Source organism: Chironomus tepperi, unplaced genomic scaffold (assembly GCF_022539635.2).
Source record: "Chironomus tepperi strain 1889 unplaced genomic scaffold, CSIRO-AGI_Ctep_v1 contig_244, whole genome shotgun sequence".
NCBI lineage: Eukaryota > Metazoa > Arthropoda > Insecta > Diptera > Chironomidae > Chironomus > Chironomus tepperi.
Genome location: NW_027226366.1, coordinates 94,733 through 114,498, shown reverse-complemented (window position 1 = coordinate 114,498; position 19,766 = coordinate 94,733). Strand labels below are relative to the sequence as shown.

Sequence of the window (19,766 nt, the reverse complement as noted above, 5' to 3'; positions counted from 1 at the left end):
GGAAAGTTTGAGAATATATTTTGGTAAGAATCAAGGTCACGCACACAGTTTTGTCTTAGGTAAATGTATTTCGTGATATTTTGAAATTTTACATTATAATTTTCGTTCAGCAACAGGTTGTTGTGTTGTTGCTTGTAGCCAAAAGTATATTTTGAAGTCATATCTGGTCCTTGTGGATGCCCTATGATACCCTTTGATCATCACGTGTTAATTTTCTCTCATTTTCGTCATTACACAAAAACCGTTATTTTTTGAAAATTCAAAAACCAACACGTGGCCAACCCTTCGTATTTTTTGTTTACAAAAACATAGTAAGTCATGAATTCTGTTCTTTCACCGGAATTACTTTGGATAGGATCTCGTTGTTATCGTGTCAACATTCCAAGTGAACGGAGAAATGACCAGGAACGAGTGAATATTAATTATGAAGAGGAAGAATTCGATTGTGAGCTGGATGCTGACGATATTTATGATGAAATTGAGCCGATTGACAATGGAACTAAATTTCAGCTGAAAATGCACATTCCATCAATGTTTTATTCACAAATTATTGGAACTAAAGGTGCAACGAAGAAGAGATTAGAGCAAGGTGAGCGAAAAAAGCTTTAATTAATTTGTTTCTGGATCTTAAAAAAATTACGAAATTCCAGAAACGTCAACTCAGCTAACAGTGCCGAAAATAGGATCAAAGGATAGCAATGTACTTATTATTGGAAAATCTAGGAAAAACATAGTTTCTATGAGGAATAGACTGGAACTTATTGTAGTATCTGGACGTGCTAAACAAAATTTCACTCATTTCCTTTCTATTTCATTCACATCCAGTGAGATACAGGAAAATTTCAATAAATTTAAAAATGAGATTCTGAATGATCCAGAGATTTATGGAATTGACGAATCACTGTTCCAAAAGCCTCAAAAGCTGCATATGACAATTGGAACATTATCACTGCTTGATAATGAGGATCGTACGAGAACAGCTGAGATGCTTCAAGACTGTAAGGAATTCATCATCGACCAAATATTGCAAGGAACTGAACTAAAGGCAAAGATGGTCGGATTGGATTATATGAACGATGATCCATCAGCTGTAGATGTTTTATATGCAAAAGTTGTGTCAGAGAATCTACAAGAAATTTCTAATGGAATTGCTGAATATTTTTCATCCAGAGGATTTATGCAATTAAAAACTGATCACGTTAAGCTTCATGTGACATTAATCAATTCTCTATTTCGTGATAATGACGATGCAATCATTAAGGATGAGAATCAGCAACGTGACAGTAGAGATAAAGACCAAGGAAATAGAATTAAATTCGATGCTTCAAAAATCTTAAAGAAATACAAAGACTTCTATTTTGGAGACATAAAAGTTAAGGAAATCCATCTTAGTCAACGGTACTCGAAAGCCTCAAATGGCTACTATGAAGCAACTGGAATATTAAAGTTATAAATTAAAATAATTAAGGATCTTCATCATTAATAAAACTTTAATGCTTTTCAATCTTTTGGCTTTACAATTACTTGGATTAATCATAATTAATAAAAATGAAATTTGTTGAGGCATATCCATATTTTACAAAATATTCACTTCTTACAATTTTTGGATATGTTTTTCGAAAAAATTGGTAGACGTTTCCATTCTTGCCAATCCAATGGTCCTATATTTGTTTATTTACAATCATCCATAAGTCATTTATATTCTCTCATTTATTTATTTTGAACAACATGTAAATCAGTTGAGTTTTGGGGGATATTTAAGGAAATAAAAAAAAATGTTGTGATGATAACAATTGTGCAGTCATTATTGTGACTTCAACAGCTGTCTTGTCCATTTATATTAAGTAAAAAATAAGCTCTATCACGTTTCGAAGAGATACACAAAAAATGAAAAATTCATTAGTAAATATATTCTGTAATGTATCTGTATGTGGAATAAATCTCTTCAATTTTTTCAGTTACAAAAATAATTATTTCACTTCTTTTTCATGAGACATTGAGATGATTTTGTTGGTTGCTTTGTAGGTTTTTCATTTCTTTTAAATATATTCTCTGCTATAGATTCTATTATATCATTTGTAATTAATAGTTTTAGAAAAAAATCAAGCATTTCATTTCTCGCAATTAGACAATAAAAGCTCCGGCTTCTGACAGCAATGCTGTAAAATATTGCTAACGTATTTTTGAAATTTAAAAATTATGATAAAATAAAACATTTGTATGGTTCTGAAATTTGAAATTTTGAAAACCGTTAAAACTAAAAATTTTGAAAAATTCAAAGCCTATTAAAATAAGATTTTTAAGGTTTCAAACCTTGATAGTACGGACAAAATAAGTCTTAAGATTAATGAACAAAAAATAAAATAAATCGTCAAATTGTAAGCTTTGAAAGCTATCAGAAGTCTGCTTTTAAAGCATCAATCATTACATTTTGTACAAAAAGTCAATCAATATTTCCGAAAATCAATAAACACAACATATTAATGCAAAAAAAAAAGGTTAAGCAGTGGTCGGCACTGGGTTACAGTCTAAAGTTAAAAATTTGTGACATTAATCATGCATTAACTAATTTAATAATATAATATAAAGCAAGTTAAGATTCAATTTGTGATTTTTTTTGTAATCATTTTGGTGTTAATTATTCATCTAAGTGTTAGCAAGCTTTGGCTTTGCCGTATGCCTCTTACTTCCTAAATGGCTTGTTGAAAACTAGCTGCTTAATATAAAAAATCAAATACCTAAGCGGCCTTTAAAATATATTAATTTAATTAACAATCAATATGGAACTCATAAAATATCTAATCAATCAATGGAAGCTATCTGTTGTGTGTTTTGGTCAAAAATTAAAAATTTGTGCTTTTGTCCATTTTTTTGGAATCACTAAAATATCTTCGGTTGTCAAAAAAATTGTATGGAAGCGCTGAATGAAACAGAAGAATGGCATCTTTGTAGGATTTTACCGTTATAATTATCTAATGCTTATTTATAGGAAGCCAATTGAAGATTTGTTCTTTTTCTTTGCCATTTGTCAAAAATATCATGATAGACCTCGTATCATCATTTAATTAATTAAAGGACATTTTCCTGCACAAGTTTCGTTAAGTTCAAAAATTAAAAAAAAATAGCCGTTATATTTTAAATATATTTTGACCGTTAATTTTATGATGACGACTTTACGGTCTTTATGATGAATTAGTGCAGGAAAATACGGTTCTTCCGATTACGAGTGAATGACCGCGTATATAATAGTTGTTTCTTCTTCATACTTTATCCTTAATGGAACTTTATAGTATTTTTCATTCATTTTTATATTTTGAAAATATTTCAATACTAAAAACCGAGATGCATACTGCATCCGATTTATAAGAATTTGATTTGATTTGAATATTATTAGTTTTGTTTCTTGTGATAATAAAATCGTAATTCTATAGATTTTTTAATATTTTTTTTCGATATATTTCCTGATCTATTCTGATTCATTTTTTTCATCACGTTTTGTGCATTAAAAAAGTTTATCAAATAGAGCAAAATTTTTGGCGCTTATTTAGCATGTCCATTACTTAAGACAGCTGGAATAACTGTTGATTCCTTTTTGATCGCACCAATTTCCTTCTTTAAAAAGGCGCCACTTGCATTTCCATCACTTGTTGATCCTTTTGTTGATATTGATTCTAAATCATTATTGGAAATATTACGCTTCCTTAAACTTTCTGTAGTTGGTCCATAAACCTCAGGTTCATTCATACGCATCAAATCATCTTTCAATTCGACAATTCCGTTAACAGTTTTGTCAATAAATCCTTCAATATTTGCTGCCTCGATTTTCTCTTTCAATAAATTTGATAAATTATCTGTTTCGTCCTTGATTTTGTTAACTTCCTTATTTATGAGATCCTTTAGCAAATAATTTGATTCCGTTTTTCGGACATGTATTTTATCACTTATATCATTCATACTATTATTAAAGCTACTGCATGAACTACTTGATTCCTCTGACTCATGATTTGAGTTGCTCTTTCTAGTCACTACTGTTATTCCATTATCCTTATTTTCCATGTCATCGTTTTTTTCATTCTTTTCTTCAGTCATCGAGGACACATTCGTTTTGGTTGATGGAGATACCGATTGTTTTCTTGCGTGACTTGCACCACGCATTAATTTGGGAAGAAGAAATATGGTAGATAGAGCAATTAAATGAAGGCACATGAAAAGTCTCAGGTACAAACGGAAATTGACCTAAAATAATCAATAAAATTTAATTGTTAGCAAATTTAACAAATTTTAAAATATAACGGACTTCAAAAATTCAAAAAAATTTAGAATTTTTTTAACGAAACTTCTAAAATTCAAAAAAATAATGTCCGTTAAAAAGTATTTGAACGACTTACTCCAAGCTCAAGTATAACAAATGGGAATGTAATGTATCCCATGAAAAGACGAGTCACCAAACATGTAATAACGTCGTATAATGTACGTGAGAATTCGGTTTGTTGGAAATGGTGACGGAAAAATCGACGAGCCTTAAAAGTAAACAAAATTAATTAAAATGATAAAAAATCAATAAATTATAATATAGAGCATACTGTTCTAGCAGCCGTTACAGTTAAAGCACCAGTAGCAAAAGTTAAATAATATCCAGGATAAAATCCATGCCATAGTGCTGATAATGAAAATGTCAGAACTGTTCCATATTTCTTTGGTGCTCTCTCATAAACGACCATTCGAAGCCAGGAATTTGTACCGATATTCCAACAATTAATACAGTCACGAATGTTTGTTCCAAGCTAAGAAGGAAAGGAAGAAAGCAAAGAAAGAGAAAAAAAAAATCTATAAATAAACATTCACATTCACAAGTATGTATTTTGAAAGTTTGGTACACGTGAATATAGAGAGCGAATTTAAGACGATCGACACAAAAATCAAGAGTTGGTTTTGTGGTGTAATGGTTAGCACTCTGGACTTTGAATCCAGCGATCCGAGTTCAAATCTCGGCAGAACCTGCAAAGTGTCCCCTAACCAAGGACCTTTTTTTGGACAAAAATATAACATTTTTGATAAAAATTTTTATATCCATCCATATACTTACTTCAAAAGGTATCACATAAATATTTGTTAAGCCATCCCACTTAGCCGTTCCATCACTTTCGAATCCATTAAATCCCATTCCTGCATTATTTACAATCGCATCAGCAAACATCCAAGCAAAATAATACTTAAAACGGACTGCCATTGTCATCATCATTAGATACCAAAATTTATAAATAATTGTTGTGTCATTGATGAAAGCTTCCTCTGAAAAATTATTTTTTTGCTATTAGTCACTAAGGTATGGCGGAAAATTAAGTCGCTTTACCTTTAACATTTTTTATCGGATAAACATTAATCAGCTTGATAAAGATATATGCACAAATGACACTAGCTAAAACTTTTTTCAATACAGTTTTCACTGGTGATGGTTCCGTGACGATTTTCTTGTTTGCTCCATCCAATTTGCTCTAGAATGTCATAAATCATGTATTATTAATTATGTCATAGCTTAAACTTTATCCTATTACTCACATTTGTGTGCGATTTAATGTTACATCCTTCAATAAAGTCATTATAGTCACGATAGAAGACTAGAGGACCGGCCATGAGACTTTGGAAGTTAAGGACATAGGAAAAGTATTCTAGTGGTGATGGGACTTTGTCGATCATGTGATATTGTTGATTCTTTGAAAGTTCCTGTTAAAAAAATATGAATAATAGATAAAATACCCAGTGAGTCAACAATATTCAGCTACATACCTTCTTATTCTCGGTAGCAACAAATCCATCATGAATACTGAAAGCCAAGCTAGTAACTTTCTGAGTAATGATCATCAAAGGTCCTGTAATATCCAAAGTATAGGCTCCATTGCTGTTATATTGGCGGTGCAAATGAATGCATGACAAGTAGGTGAGGGCAACAACCATTACAATTCTGTCGAAATAAGTCGGAACATAGTAGAAAATGAAACATGACTTATCAGTTAATCGTAAGCTTTTTACCTTTGAACAAATTCGGGATTTTGAGTTCTGATAACGACATAGCAAATTGCTGGTAATCCTGCAATATGAATTGCTTGTGGTCCGAAACAGAAATATCCAAAGAAGAGTCCAACGAGCAAACCAAAAGCATGTCGAACGCTGACTGATACTTTTGATGTGTGCAAGTATGAACGGAATAAAGATGCTAAGAGTAATGCTGACGTTTGTATTATGAGGAAGTTGGTCTGAAAATGATAAGAAATGTCGATTCATAATTATTTGAAAATTAACGGATAAAAAATATTTGAAAATAAACGGTCAAAAATTATTTGAAAATTAAGTGTCAAAAAAATAGTCAAAAAATTTGAACATTTTGAGAATACGTAAGATGCTAGAATGAGTTCAACGAACATATTAGACCGGTAAATGAATCACATGCACGAAAAGGCTTTAGGTTTCGATAATTTCCCACAGCTGTAGATAAACAAGCAATCTCTCATTGTGACGACATCACTTAAATATAAACATTTTTAAGAGTAAGCACGTTGCTTTGTGCATTTATTTTCATAATAATTAGTGAACCGTTTATTGACACAATCGCCTGTTTTCAGGGACATCCACTTTGCTTATGTTGCAAAACTTTCGAACGTATTTCATAATCAGTTCACAGATGTCTAATAATTTTGCGGCTGTATAATCACGCCACTTACGTTTTATTAACCTCTTGCTAACTTATCGCTTGACAGATAAAGAATCACCAAAAAATTGTTTAAACGTGATAAAATTAGCAGGAAGAATACGACAAGTTTCTTTATTGACCTTAAGTATTGTCAATTCGTGTAGAAATTTTAAAAAAAATATGAAAATTTGTTTGAGAATTCTTTGTGTACTTTGTGACTATCGGATGATGATCAGCTGTTTCCCACTCTCAGTCTTCTGTATACAACCATCAATAAAATATGTATCAGATGCGAAAATTCTGTGTACACAAGTGAAAATAAAGCTGTATAGAGTATGCCAAAGACTAATTAATTTATTTAGAAACCGTTGTTTTATGTTAATTAAGCATTTTGTCAAAAATGATCTTTGTCATCGACAGGAAGGAAAGCTTGCTCGAAAAATTAGTTTCGTTAAAAATTCAATAATTTCGTCAAGTTTTTGAAAATTTGAAGACCGTTAAATTTTTAAATCTCAAAAGACCGGTAAACTTTCAGAAGTTCTTAGAAATAGAATCAATTAGACAGCCGTTTCTAAGTCGTATTTTTGCATACCCTATAATTTTATATTATGAAATCATCATCACATTAAACAGCCGATCAACTTAAGTGAACTATATTGTGCGATCAAAGGAGCTTTAAATTGAGTCTAATTTAAATCCTCATAAATCCTGAAAGCATTCCATAAATCATTTGTCAGGCGATAATTTGACCTTGAATCTACTGTTATTAATATTGAAGAGAATTTCTCCCTTCACATTTTTTTTTTTGTTTCTCGTCCGCGAATGAATTTTTGGATATCATAGAAATAATAGCTTTTTCCGTGCAGCTTACAGAGCTGTCAATTATATGTTTATTTTTGAAAATAATACATTGTTTATAAAGCAATTACAAATTTTTATTTAATACAGGCACGTTCTAAGTTCCGTTGCTCTGCATTTGGGGCTAACTGATCGCGTCTGTCGATATATTTTTATAGATTCTAAAAAAAGACTTTTTAATTGTGGTGATATGGCAATCGCAAGCGAATTGACTGACTTATGTCACTTTCTATAAGCGTGACTATCAATTAATTAATTTTCAACACTTTACATTATCAATTATTCCTTAAAAATATTAATAATTATAAATGAAGCGGTTCCAAACATATACTCAAATCTCAATATTTGCTTGATAGCTTTCAAAAATTGAAAAGCATTTCTACCGTGACTGCTTACAATAATCATAAAAACTCAAACATAACATCAGAAATGTATGTATTTTTAGAGAAATTTCTACATCAAAAAATTGACTTCTATTGATTCATGGCAGTCAAAAATATCCATGGATATTATTAAATAATGTCTAGGCTCTATCGGTGGCTTATGTAAGACAAATATCTTATCAAACACGGACTTATGTTTGTATCGTCTATGACATTTGTCCAACGCAACAAAGTCACCGAACATCTAGTTTTTTAGCACATAACTTGATTTGCGTCGCAAATGACCATAAAATGCATAAAAATCTGTGTTTATTTTAGATTTTTTGTTCTTTTTTTGAAACAAGTGTTCTAAATTAATTCAATTCACGCGTGTGGAACGGAGATTTGCATTTAACAGAAGTAAATTTTGTCAACGCTAAGTGGGTGTCGTCGCACGAATTCCCGAAAGTCATTTAATGTTTTTATCACTTTATTTTGGAAAATTCCATACATATATTAATTAACTTACCAAATCGACGGATAGGCCAATGGAATCTGCTAATGCTGCAAATATCTTGGATCCTGGATAATCCGTCTCCTCACCAATCTCAATTTGTAATTTTGTCATTATTACAAATTGCGAAATATTTTTTGTTTCTCCTTTTTATTTATTTTTGTTATCTTTATTGCACGAATTTTACTGGATTTTTCCACGTAACTCCAATATTTTATAATGGAATCTGGAACTTGTTTGTTCCTTCTTCATATATTTTACGTTTTTAGACCTCTCACTTAGCTTGTTGCACTATTATGAATGAATTATTTTTTGCACACCGAAAAGTCCATCTATTCTCTTCTGTTTTGATTAGGGTTCATTGAAATGACATGTACGTACATGCGTATATATGCGCACTCCAGTTTGTCCGAACATACTTTTATTCATCAGATTTGATTTGAAAATATGCTTACTATGATTTTCTAATTTTTATCAACAATTATAAATACGAACCCTAGCTTTTAGGGTAAATGTCTGGATTTTGAGACAATCATTGTTGTCAAGCTTATTTTGAATTTCATTTGACCGTTATTTGTTGAGCTAATTGATATTTTTTTAATTGTTAATCAAAATCTGCTGTGCATTGAATAAGCTAATCTAATCAATTTTTAATCACATTGAATATTAAGCATGCTGTGATCACATGAGCATTTATAAATTAATTTAAGAATATTTCAAAATATTTTTCCCGCACTTTTATAGGGTTTGTGAATTTGAACAAAAATATTCCCAATTAGTTGATAACCCTAAAAATTTTGTAAACAATAATCATGCTTAATATTTTCCGAAAATCCAATATTTTACTAGTTTTTAAGCCACGATTCTATTCATCGCATTCAACAACCAAATTACATGAGAATCCTCATGACAAAGTGCTTAAAGTTGCAGTCATTGGATTGCCAAATGCTGGAAAAAGTACATTAATCAATTCGATTTTGGACAAAAAGGTAAAGTTGATTAATTTTTTAATAATTCTCCATAATAATCAGGTGATTCTTATAGGTATGTCCAGTATCGCAGAAAGTGCACACAACGCAATCACATTCACAGTCTATAATTAATAAATTTCATTCGCAAATCATAATTTTTGACACACCGGGAATTGTCAGTGAACAGGAGAGGAAGAAACATAGTTTAGACAAGGAATTTACGTCAGCATGTCGTCATTCTATAGAACAATCTGATGTAATAGCAGTTTTACATGATATTTCAAATCGTTGGACACGTAATGCATTACATCCATTAATATTGGAACTCCTCAGTGAATACCATACAGTCCCAAGTCTTTTAGTGCTTAATAAAATCGATAGAGTTCGTAGTAAAAGAGTATTACTGGAAGTGATTCGTTCATTAACATGCAATAATATATCACTTGATCCACAATTCATGAAATTTGTCAAGAAGAATCGCATACAAGATGATCAGATGAAAATACATAAAGATCAAGTTGGATGGCCACTATTCAAGGATGTATTCCTAGTGTCGTCATTAAAAGGCGATGGAGTTGATAGAATTGTAGATTATTTTAGCTCAATATCAATGCCAAAACCTTGGGAATTTAAAAACAATGAGTTTACAGATCAAGAACCAGAGAAGCTTATAGAACAATTTGTACGATCGAGATTATTGGATTATTTGCCACAAGAGATTCCATACAATCTGATTTGTGAATTAGAGTATTTCTCAAATGATAATAACAAAATATTTGCAAGTGTCAACATAATCTGTCCAAATGAGCGTCACGAAAAGCTAGTTTGCGGAGCATTAGACGGGAAATTGAGACAAATAACGGATCGTGTGACATCAGATCTTATCGAGTGTTTTCGACAGCCTGTAACATTAACAATCTGTACGACTGTTGATAAGAAAAAGAATAAAGATTAAATCGACAGTTAATTATATTTTATTGAATAAATTTTTTTAGGTATTTAAATGCAAATATTGCAAAAAGTTCCATGATTTTTTTGTTTTTTAATGAATTAGATTCAAATAGGATATAATCTTGTAAAGTACTTAAAATGCAGCACACACACAACTTTAAAATTACTAATTAATTTTAATTCTAGTGAGCATCGCTCTTTAGAAATTCTTCATATTGCTTTTCATCTAGTAGCTCGTCCAATTCACTCGTTTTAGCCAATTTGATCTTGAATAGCCAGCCTTTATCATAACATGATGTATTTATAAGACTCGGTGTCTCTTCAACTTCCAAATTCTTTTCGGTTACGTCGCCACTAACTGGAGAATAAATTTCACTAGCTGCCTTTACACTTTCCAATGCACCGCATTCATCCTTTTGACGAAAACTACTTCCAACATCAGGTAATTGTGCATAAACGATATCACCAAGTGCTTCCTGTGCATACGTTGAGATTCCGACAATTCCTATATTATTCTCTTCAACTTGCACCCATTCATGCTTCTTCGTATATTTTCGCTCTAAAGTACATAGAGTATATATAGAATTTAATTCAGACTAGCCTTATATAAGTCATTGACAAAAGGTTATCAAAATATTTTAAAGCTACATGTCAATAAAATATTTACGGATCTCTAGCAAACATTTTAATTCGTCTTACCTGAGCAATTTGATAGTGAGACACTGAAATATCGTGCATTAATCTTCAATTGTGGCTTAATTGATGTTTGCAAACTTCTGAATGCATTTCTAACAAGAATTTGACACAGAACCATGATTTGATTTACACTTTTTTAATAATCTACAGCACAGACAGCTTTTAAAGCTCACTGATCAACAGTCAAAATAAGAATGAAGTAATTTAATTAAGCTTATTTTCAGAGCGAAAAAAATAATAAATTTACAATTTTATTCCTATTGAGGGGAAAATCAGCGCCGGACTAAGGGGATTGTTTTCTTTCGCAACATAAAACAAGCGAAAAAATTCAAATTTAATTTGACCAGTTGTGATACACCTGCAGTATTATTTGGTGTTTTATCAAGTTCCGTGCTGTCTAATATTGCGTTTTACTCATTTTGGCTCTTACTACAATATTGATGGGGTTATTAGGTTATCATACAACTCTCAATACGCTCTATCGTCATTCAGTCAAAGTTAATAAAACATTTCGTTAAAATGGTAGACAAATAGGAACTTGAAAGATTCACATGATGTTTAAAAATAGCACTTGGAGATAACTGAAGATGACTTGACGATTTTTATTGAAGAAATTGAAATGTAAGTGATTTTATTGAAAAGTTCAAATTATTGAATTTGTATGGTTTTTGAACATTTCGGCAATATGAAATTTTCAAAACCATACAAATGAGACAGAAAATTTGTGTGGTTTTAGAAATTTCCAGTATTTACACATTTCAAATATGAACCGTTAGGACTTTGTACATGTTTCCAGCACGAGAACATTCCGGAAATTCCAATAAATGCAGCATGTGAATATGAATAAAAGATTGAGACATAATACGAGTCTTATCAATCACCGCCTTGACGATTTGTTGTATTCTCTTCGCAGGGGATGAGAAATAAGATTGTAGCTTGAGACAGTTGGCGATAATAAAGTAATTACGACTTTAATATTTTTAGAACGTTTTAAAAAATAATGTTTATTATCAAATTAAACTTTGTCTCAAATAAAAATAACCCGAAAAGGTAATAGACAACATATGCATAAAGTTACTGATATCTTGAATTCCTTAAAATTCCACTTCGAAGTTGCGGTTTAGCTTCAAATGCTGGTGCAGGAGTTTGAACGTATCCAAGATTATTAGCGTTGCTGTGACGATTTGGCATTGTGTTGTTACTTCTTAAGACTACTTCTGTGGGTGTTGTGTTTTTGGGATCTACTGTGTTCATTCGTTTCTGGAAGTTGTCTTCTAATGATGATGATCTCATCATAGTTGGTGGTCGTGCACGTGGAATGTCTGTTGTCAAGTAGTTGTACCAAGGATGACTAACTCTGAAATTGTAAATAAAATTAAATTTTTGAGTCAATTAACTTGGAAATAAGTCACTCAACTGTGTCTCATATCCTTTGATAGGCACATTGTTGATTGCTGCTTGTGGACCATCTTCATTCCTATAAGCATTATTCAAAAATCCATTATTAGCAACTCCCGATGCTGCAAGCTTGTTAAAATCATAAATCTTGAATGTTTGAGTAAACAGGAACAAGCAAATTCCTAAATTGACGGCCCAAAGGAAATATCCACGAAGTGCAACTGAAAACATAATACCGGCAGACACTTGAGCACTAAGAAGAACTGATGTCGTAGGAGGTGCAAAATTCAAACTCTGTGAGAAACTATGACTCAAGAGGGTCTCATAATCAAGCACAAAGAATATAAACACGACTAAATCAATCATTGAGATAACGAATGTGATTAAGACCCAAATATAAAGGAATACGTTTGCGTACTTCAGATTTGATTTTTTCACATCTAAAACGTAAGGAAGATAACGATAATGAATCCTAAGGAATTTTTATGATATCTCGAGACTTACTGATTATCAATGTAAGCGAACTGAAGAGCCATACAGCGCTAAATGATAAAATAACCCACATCCAGATATTAACTGTCGACGGTGTCATCAAGTCTAATCCCTGAATTGCCTCAAACTCAATACCTGGAAATTGGTTTGGTGTACAGTCTTCGCCTAAAATAAAATTTATTAAAGGAATTATTTTTTGTGTATTTTAAAGCACTTTATGGCTATAAATCAATTAAGGTAATAAAAATGCTCACCTTGAAAGTACATATGATACAGTGTCAGTTGTAAAATTGTGCCATAATTCGCTCCGGTTCCGGCAAAGTCAATATTGCAGTAGTATCCAAGAATGGCTGTTATACTGAGACCTAGCCATACCAGTGACTGAAACTGTAATATATAGATAGACTTGATCAGTTTTGAGTGGCAAATGAGTCATACAGCTATGAGCACTTAAGGGAAAGCTTCAAAGTTCATAATAAACCATCCTAAGCAGCATAATGCCTAATAATTGCTAATCATGTAAACACAAAATGATATTGCGTATAATCTTTTTTAAGTACGCGTTATAAAATCCACTTGATTCGCTCAATAGAATTATTTTTGGCTATACATTTCTAATAGCTATCAGTTCTTTAAAAGGCAGTCATGTCGAAAAAGTGCTACTACATGAAAATATAATTAGAAAGCATAACTTCCAGGTGTGATAGAGCTTTTCTTTGAAATGTCTTGTGATGTGATATTCACATTGTTTTATACTTTAACTGTTAATGACTATCCTAAAACTACTTCCTAATGAATGTAACCGAGTTCAACAACAGACTGAACTTTTGTATAAAAAGGGGTCTCCAACTGCATACAATAAATATTATTCAAATCTCAAATAAACGTTATAACACATGAGACTTCATATTCCAAAAAGAACAGCCAAAATTATCAATTCTTTGTTGTGCATTCCTTCTTATCAAAAAAGCTATGATGCACAGTAATTTCACCATTTTTTCATTATCAATTTCCTTTGAATTTCACAAAAAAAATCACACGGAAGTCCAACAGTCACCAAAAAATAACCCACCCACTTTTTAATGTGTGTATAAAATGTGACTGATAAAGAAGTAACTCACTAAATATTTTCACAATGAAGTCATGGACATTATTAATTTATCAGGAACTTACAACGCCAATTAATCCTCCAAAAATTGCGAAAAATCGCATCAACTTGTACGACGAAAACGGCACTGTTATCTCCATTTTTAATTATTTATTTTCTGTAATTAAATTACAATTAATCACAATTTTATGTCTGTAAAAGCAGTCACAATACCTTTATTGACAAGATATCATGTAATGATTAAGTTAATTAACAACCATCACTTTGGAGGCTTCTGGTTTTTTGGACGTACCGTACACAACTGAAAATCATTATTATTTTTTTGGCAATATTGGTATCACAAAATACTTCCTTATCAATTGGCTCGAAAGACAATTGACTAAAATTTTTGATAAGTTAACAGAAGGAAAAGCCGATAAAATTTTTCATCTCTTTCTAATCAGTCATTGGTAAAAGCTCAATTAAGTTTGATGATTAGTTCCTTTTGATTGATGTTTTGATGACATTATAGTTGATGAGGTGATTATTGATAGTTTCAGACAATTTATGGTAGTTAATTAGATCATCAATCAAATCATAGAAAATAAAAACATTTGAAAGGTTTTCAGAAAGCTCAACGGTTTTTTAAGATTTGAAAATTTTGAATTATTTCTTAACGGATTAAAGTAAGCTTTGGAAAAATTAGTCAGTGAAAGTTTCAGTGAAAATTGCAAGAATAATTGTCAATTCCGGTTAAAACATAAAGGAACACATCCAAGATCTATCAGAACACATCATAAGGACCAAGAAAACAGGTTAGTTAACTTAATAGAAATATCTCAAGAGATAAAAACATTTATTTCTTCTCATAACATTTGTTTTCGTATCGCATAAAATAATTTGAAGTTAAAAAAAGTAGCAAGCAAAAGAAGCTGATAAAAAAAATTGTTAAATAATAATATTAAGTATTGCACAACATACATTAATTGACATCTTATCGAAACTCTTTTATGGACACTTGACATTATGTATTTCTAATATCGTGAATGGCTCCAATTTCCATCACTTTCATTGTCGCCTAAATTTGATCTTCCTTTTTTGCCATAGTGAAGTGTGTAGTCGGGAACGGGAACAGCTGGAATGTCTTCATTTTCTTCTAAATGATCAAAAGCTTTCTTTGGTGTTGCATCGCGTGGTTTAAAGTAACTCCATGGCAGTTGACTTCTTAATTCTTCTGGTGCTCTTACATTACTGCTTGTTCTTTCAACAGCTACTCTATTGCTATTTGATCGTTCTGGTCTATATAAAACCGGTGATTCACGTCCTACCGGCATTGGTTGAACAGAAAATCTATTATTATTAATGTTGTTATTGTTAGTATTATAATTATGTGGTTTTGGAGGCGGAATTGGTTTGAGGCTGTGTGGACGACTTTCTGATATTGGTGGAAGAACAAGAACTCTTGTATTTGATTGCTGTTGTTCAGGAATATCATCATATTTGATTGGTTCGATTGTTTTAATTGCATGTCCACTAGTTTCTTGATATCGACTCAATCGATTGTCAATTTCTCTGTCCGATTCATTATTATTATTATTTTGATATTGATTGCTATTTTGATGATGATATTGTTGTTGCTGTGATGGTGGACGTTCGGGGCGTTCAGGAAGAACTAAGGTCGTAGGACGTTTAATTTTGTATGTTGTTTGTGGATCATCCTCAACAATTTGTTTTGGTGGCTGTGGTGCATCTCTGCGTTGCTTTTCGTTTCTCGTATTTGACATATGATAAGGATAAGCTTGTGCTTGAACTCGGGATGTGTCATTATATCGTGATTCTACATTTTCTTCTAATGGAGCAGAAGCAGTAGGACGTGGAGAACTTGATGGCACTTCATGGATTGATGACTGATCACTTAAATATTCCATTTGTTTTTCATGTTGTTTCTGTGCCACAACATCATCTCTCATTCCTTCAAATGCTGGATTTACATTAGCCATTGTATTTTCATAATTTCTTCTTGTTTGATCATGATACATATGGTATGTTGATGCTGCCCAACCTGCTCGTGTGATGGCAATAACCCATACAATATTAATTATAATGAATATAAATATTTTAGATGCAGCTAACATCATTATGATTGGTGGCATAATTATAGTAATAGATGATAATTGCTCAAAAAGTCTTAGGACTTCATCAAAAGCTGTTCCAGCTTCTACTTCTAGTATAGACATTAATCCATCAACGCTCTAAAATTAAAAATAAAAGGATCTTAAATTTAACGGACAAATATATTTTAAAATTTAACGGAATGAAGAAATTCAAATTGATTTTTTAAAACTTAACGAAAGATTGTGTTTAAAATTTTTAAAACCGTTAGACAGTTAGTCTTCATTATAAATTAAAGACGAGCTTTACAAGAAAATGAGGACATACCAAAGGGAAAGTGTTACTACAAGTAATAAAGATTAGGTCTTTAAATAATTTCCAATACTTACTGATAATTTAACGACATCAAATATATAATATGCGGTCGCTAGAACGTCAATGATGATGATAAGCCACCAAATGATAATCCAAGGAAGGAAAAATAATGGAAAACTACGACGTCCTAAGCAGGAATTATTTACACCACATAATGCATACAGACTTGTTAATACTAATATTGCATGTAAGCTTAGATACACTATCAGATATAGGAATGTGAAATATACAGCACTTGTCTCTGACGGCATTGGTACTGATTGTGTGCTGGCAATATTTAAAAGGTTCCAGTCCACATCTGCTTCACAGCTTTCGACTATTGATAGAATTTTATTAGTATAATTAAGTTATTGAATTATAGTTTACACACCTCTAAAGTAAATCAAATAAAGCAAGTAATTAAGTGGATTGCCTTTTGATTCGATCATACACCATCTTGTCATCAATCCTAATACTGATAAAGCAACGTAGATCAGCCCAATGAACTGAAAATAAAATTAAGTAATAAATTATTTAATTTAGGAAGTTGTAATTGTAAGCAGCAATAATAATTCAAATTCTAAGAAAAATAAGTACACACGAGCCCTGTTTATCTCAGTAAAAAGCTTCATTGTTTTATGTCGTTGCTCTTATCACTTGTAATAGAGTATGTGATAAAATGTCTTGATTATCATTTCGCACCAAAAATAAGTTTCTTCTATTCACACGACAGGTGATGTACTTTGTTTGGATAGAGAAAAAAAAGGTTTGCGTAATATGCTTTGGAATGTAAGGAATTTAAGAGTATAGAAAAAATTGCTACTCTTGTGAAGCTTAGTAGTTTTGTAAGGTACAACACAAGAGTCGTATGTTTTACATGACTTCTGTTTTAAATTGTAAATAATCAGGAAACACTTGTTTCGATCATAACAACGCACTTGAAATGGCGAAATACATGTGATTATATTGTTATTTATGACTTTTCTTCGGAACTCAATCAGCTGTCAGTTTGCATTGCAAATTTTTTTAATCTTGTCCAGATCTTTCGTTAAAATGCATTTTCAAATATTTTTTGACCGTTAAATTTCAAATACTTTATAACCGTTACATTTTACATTTCATTCAGCACTAAAAATGCGCACTTATTTGTCACAATTCACAGTAAACTCATACTCATGTCCAAAATTGATCACTTGTCAAAATTCCGTAATTAAACTATTTTAATGACAGCTGCGCTACCTCAAACGTGCGAATATAATTGAACATTTACCAAAAAAATCAATTTCCCATTCATTCGTTCATTTTTGTGATTCCGAAAATGACATCAACTTTCATAAAACATAATTTTTTTTTGTGACTTTTTTTGGAAGCCTGTACAAAGATACATAAATCAATCAATCCATAAAAAAATAAAAATTGACGGGTTTTAGTTTCTTTTTCTGTGTGCTGTTAATTTCGTTTATCATTTACGCGACTGAATAGCAGTTTTATGTCGATTTGATTTTGTAAGAGCAACTGAGCCTTTTGATATTTGGCATTAATAGCTTATTATCCTGAGTATAATTGATATTGATGAACTTACGACTGAATATGCTACTGCACCATATAAAATTCCTTTGTAGTTCTTCATCGTGATGATTCTCTTTGGTCGTTCGTAGTTTGTAAAATTGAATCCTGTGGACGAGTCACGAGATTAATTAGAAGCTTGTCATATTGCAAGTTTTATTGCTTTTAAAGTGTTACACATAAAAATGCGGCTATTAAGTTTAATTAATGTTCTGTCTTCCTATTGAATATGAGATAATACAGTGACGATAAGAATTTTAATTCCTGTATACGCGATAAGGAATGGGGATTAAAATTGCCAATTACTCGGTTCCTTTTTTTGTTTCTGTACACAAATTACATGCTTATGAATCATCCAGAGATTCATCAAAATATTGACGTGATTCACTTAAAAACTTTTATTTTTTTTGCTGATAACATTGTGAAATTTCTTACGCAAAATCGGATTAGATAGTGGATGGTATTAATTACACTATGTGCTACATAATCCAATTTTTCTTATCACTAATGTCCCATGTAAAACAGAATTAATTAAAATTAATAACTTTGTAACAAGTCAAATGACCTTTAGATAAGTGAATTTAATTCACAAAAACAAACATCCCGTACTAGACAAAGTCTCTCACACGACTAATGAATGAAATTAAGAGAATCGAGAATTGTATTGAATTTTTATTTCGAGTAATGTACTGCGTCATTGATAAGATAAGGAATATTTGATAAACCTTTATCTCTGGATGTGAATTTTACACATACGTAAACTAATGCAACGTCTCTTTGTATTATAATTAATTACATACCGTATTTAAAAAAATCATCTGAATCTAAGGAAAACATTTGGGATCCAGACAACATTAATTAACGCCTATATCAAGCGATTGTTGATTATTTGGTCAAAACTGGATTGTTTATCTCGTAATTAGTTATGTTTAAATTATCTCTGGTGATTAAAAAGCCTTAAATTGTTAAAACTACATGGAATTTGTTAAAATTCTTTAAAACACGTTTTTTGTTTACTTTAAACCGTTAAAATTTTGAATTTTTGACAAACATTTGACAAGATTTGAAATTTTGAAAATCGTTATTTTTTTGAATAACAATAATTCGTTAAAAAATCGATCGGTCAATCAAGGAGAACTTCCAGTACTCAGAGTTACAAATTGATAGCCGGGAGAGCTAATTAAATTAACGTTAAGCTTTTTATGGGTATCATAAGAGACGTTTCATTAATTTGTTCCAAAAAGCTCAAGAGAAATAAAAAATTTGATTAATTTTTCCTTACAACTTATATGATTGTTAATTATTTAATTAATTCAATAAATTCCAATAAATCATATTAAGAAAAAAAGGCAACAGAGAGAAGAAAAAAAAAATCAGAAAAGTCATCGTCGTTTAAAATTAATCGTGAAAATTATAAGATGACAAGTGTAAGGAAACCAGTTCTTTATTTGAACATAAGCATGATGGCATTTCTCATTTAATTCTATCTCTATAATTGAAGCTGCTCCTTTAACTAATTGAATTTTCGATTACGCTTTGTTTCTCATTTTTTTTGCTTTCCTCATCGTTGCCTCTTTTCCATTTTTATTTAAAATTGCGATATATACCTGAATAACGACAAATAAAGCCAATTAATATTAAATGCGTGTATGTCGCACGCCGAATAATGATGAAAAGAAAAAAATACAGATAAAAAAATTATTGCGACAAAATTCAA

General features: G+C 31.1%; 6 protein-coding genes and 1 non-coding gene across 8 annotated transcripts; 3 read left to right on the top strand and 4 right to left on the bottom strand.

Annotated features, from left to right (window-relative positions):
* Nucleotides 1-284: 284 nt before the first annotated feature.
* Nucleotides 285-1,504, top strand: LOC139091229 (activating signal cointegrator 1 complex subunit 1). Its single transcript, XM_070641186.1, has 2 exons — nt 285-589; nt 651-1,504. The coding sequence occupies exons 1-2, from the start codon at nt 319-321 to the stop codon at nt 1,451-1,453; spliced, it is 1,074 nt and encodes a 357-aa protein (XP_070497287.1). The 5' UTR covers nt 285-318; the 3' UTR covers nt 1,454-1,504.
* A 1,949-nt stretch (nt 1,505-3,453) lies between these two features.
* oys (lysophospholipid acyltransferase 6) lies at nt 3,454-8,801 on the bottom strand. Its single transcript, XM_070641185.1, has 9 exons — nt 8,438-8,801; nt 6,031-6,254; nt 5,788-5,962; nt 5,560-5,724; nt 5,354-5,495; nt 5,087-5,292; nt 4,584-4,784; nt 4,389-4,520; nt 3,454-4,236 (listed from the first exon to the last, which is right to left on the bottom strand). Exons 1-9 carry the CDS (start codon nt 8,534-8,536, stop codon nt 3,541-3,543), a joined length of 2,040 nt encoding a protein of 679 aa, XP_070497286.1. The 5' UTR covers nt 8,537-8,801; the 3' UTR covers nt 3,454-3,540.
* TRNAQ-UUG (transfer RNA glutamine (anticodon UUG)) lies at nt 4,929-5,000 on the top strand. Its single transcript has one exon. It is a non-coding gene; the product is annotated as a tRNA-Gln (tRNA).
* Nucleotides 8,802-9,217: 416 nt separating the features above from the next.
* On the top strand, nt 9,218-10,355 carry LOC139091320 (GTPase Era, mitochondrial). The gene is made up of 2 exons (XM_070641349.1): nt 9,218-9,411; nt 9,467-10,355. The coding sequence occupies exons 1-2, from the start codon at nt 9,235-9,237 to the stop codon at nt 10,346-10,348; spliced, it is 1,059 nt and encodes a 352-aa protein (XP_070497450.1). The 5' UTR covers nt 9,218-9,234; the 3' UTR covers nt 10,349-10,355.
* Nucleotides 10,345-11,309, bottom strand: ppl (glycine cleavage system H protein, mitochondrial). Its single transcript, XM_070641350.1, has 2 exons — nt 11,044-11,309; nt 10,345-10,903 (listed from the first exon to the last, which is right to left on the bottom strand). Exons 1-2 carry the CDS (start codon nt 11,156-11,158, stop codon nt 10,527-10,529), a joined length of 492 nt encoding a protein of 163 aa, XP_070497451.1. The 5' UTR covers nt 11,159-11,309; the 3' UTR covers nt 10,345-10,526.
* Nucleotides 11,310-12,010: 701 nt separating this feature from the next.
* On the bottom strand, nt 12,011-14,341 carry LOC139091319 (uncharacterized). Its single transcript, XM_070641348.1, has 6 exons — nt 14,252-14,341; nt 14,104-14,194; nt 13,185-13,317; nt 12,943-13,095; nt 12,458-12,878; nt 12,011-12,397 (listed from the first exon to the last, which is right to left on the bottom strand). The coding sequence occupies exons 2-6, from the start codon at nt 14,176-14,178 to the stop codon at nt 12,115-12,117; spliced, it is 1,065 nt and encodes a 354-aa protein (XP_070497449.1). The 5' UTR covers nt 14,179-14,194; nt 14,252-14,341; the 3' UTR covers nt 12,011-12,114.
* Nucleotides 14,342-14,837: 496 nt separating this feature from the next.
* Nucleotides 14,838-18,677, bottom strand: LOC139091364 (uncharacterized). Of its 2 annotated transcripts, none has more exons than XM_070641409.1 (5): nt 18,615-18,677; nt 18,066-18,157; nt 16,875-16,989; nt 16,519-16,820; nt 14,838-16,269 (listed from the first exon to the last, which is right to left on the bottom strand). In XM_070641409.1, the coding sequence occupies exons 2-5, from the start codon at nt 18,111-18,113 to the stop codon at nt 15,052-15,054; spliced, it is 1,683 nt and encodes a 560-aa protein (XP_070497510.1). In that variant the 5' UTR covers nt 18,114-18,157; nt 18,615-18,677; the 3' UTR covers nt 14,838-15,051. The 2 variants fall into 2 exon arrangements, with proteins under 2 accessions (XP_070497510.1, XP_070497511.1); XM_070641410.1 differs by lacking the exon at nt 18,615-18,677 and adding an exon at nt 18,485-18,540.
* Nucleotides 18,678-19,766: the final 1,089 nt, after the last annotated feature.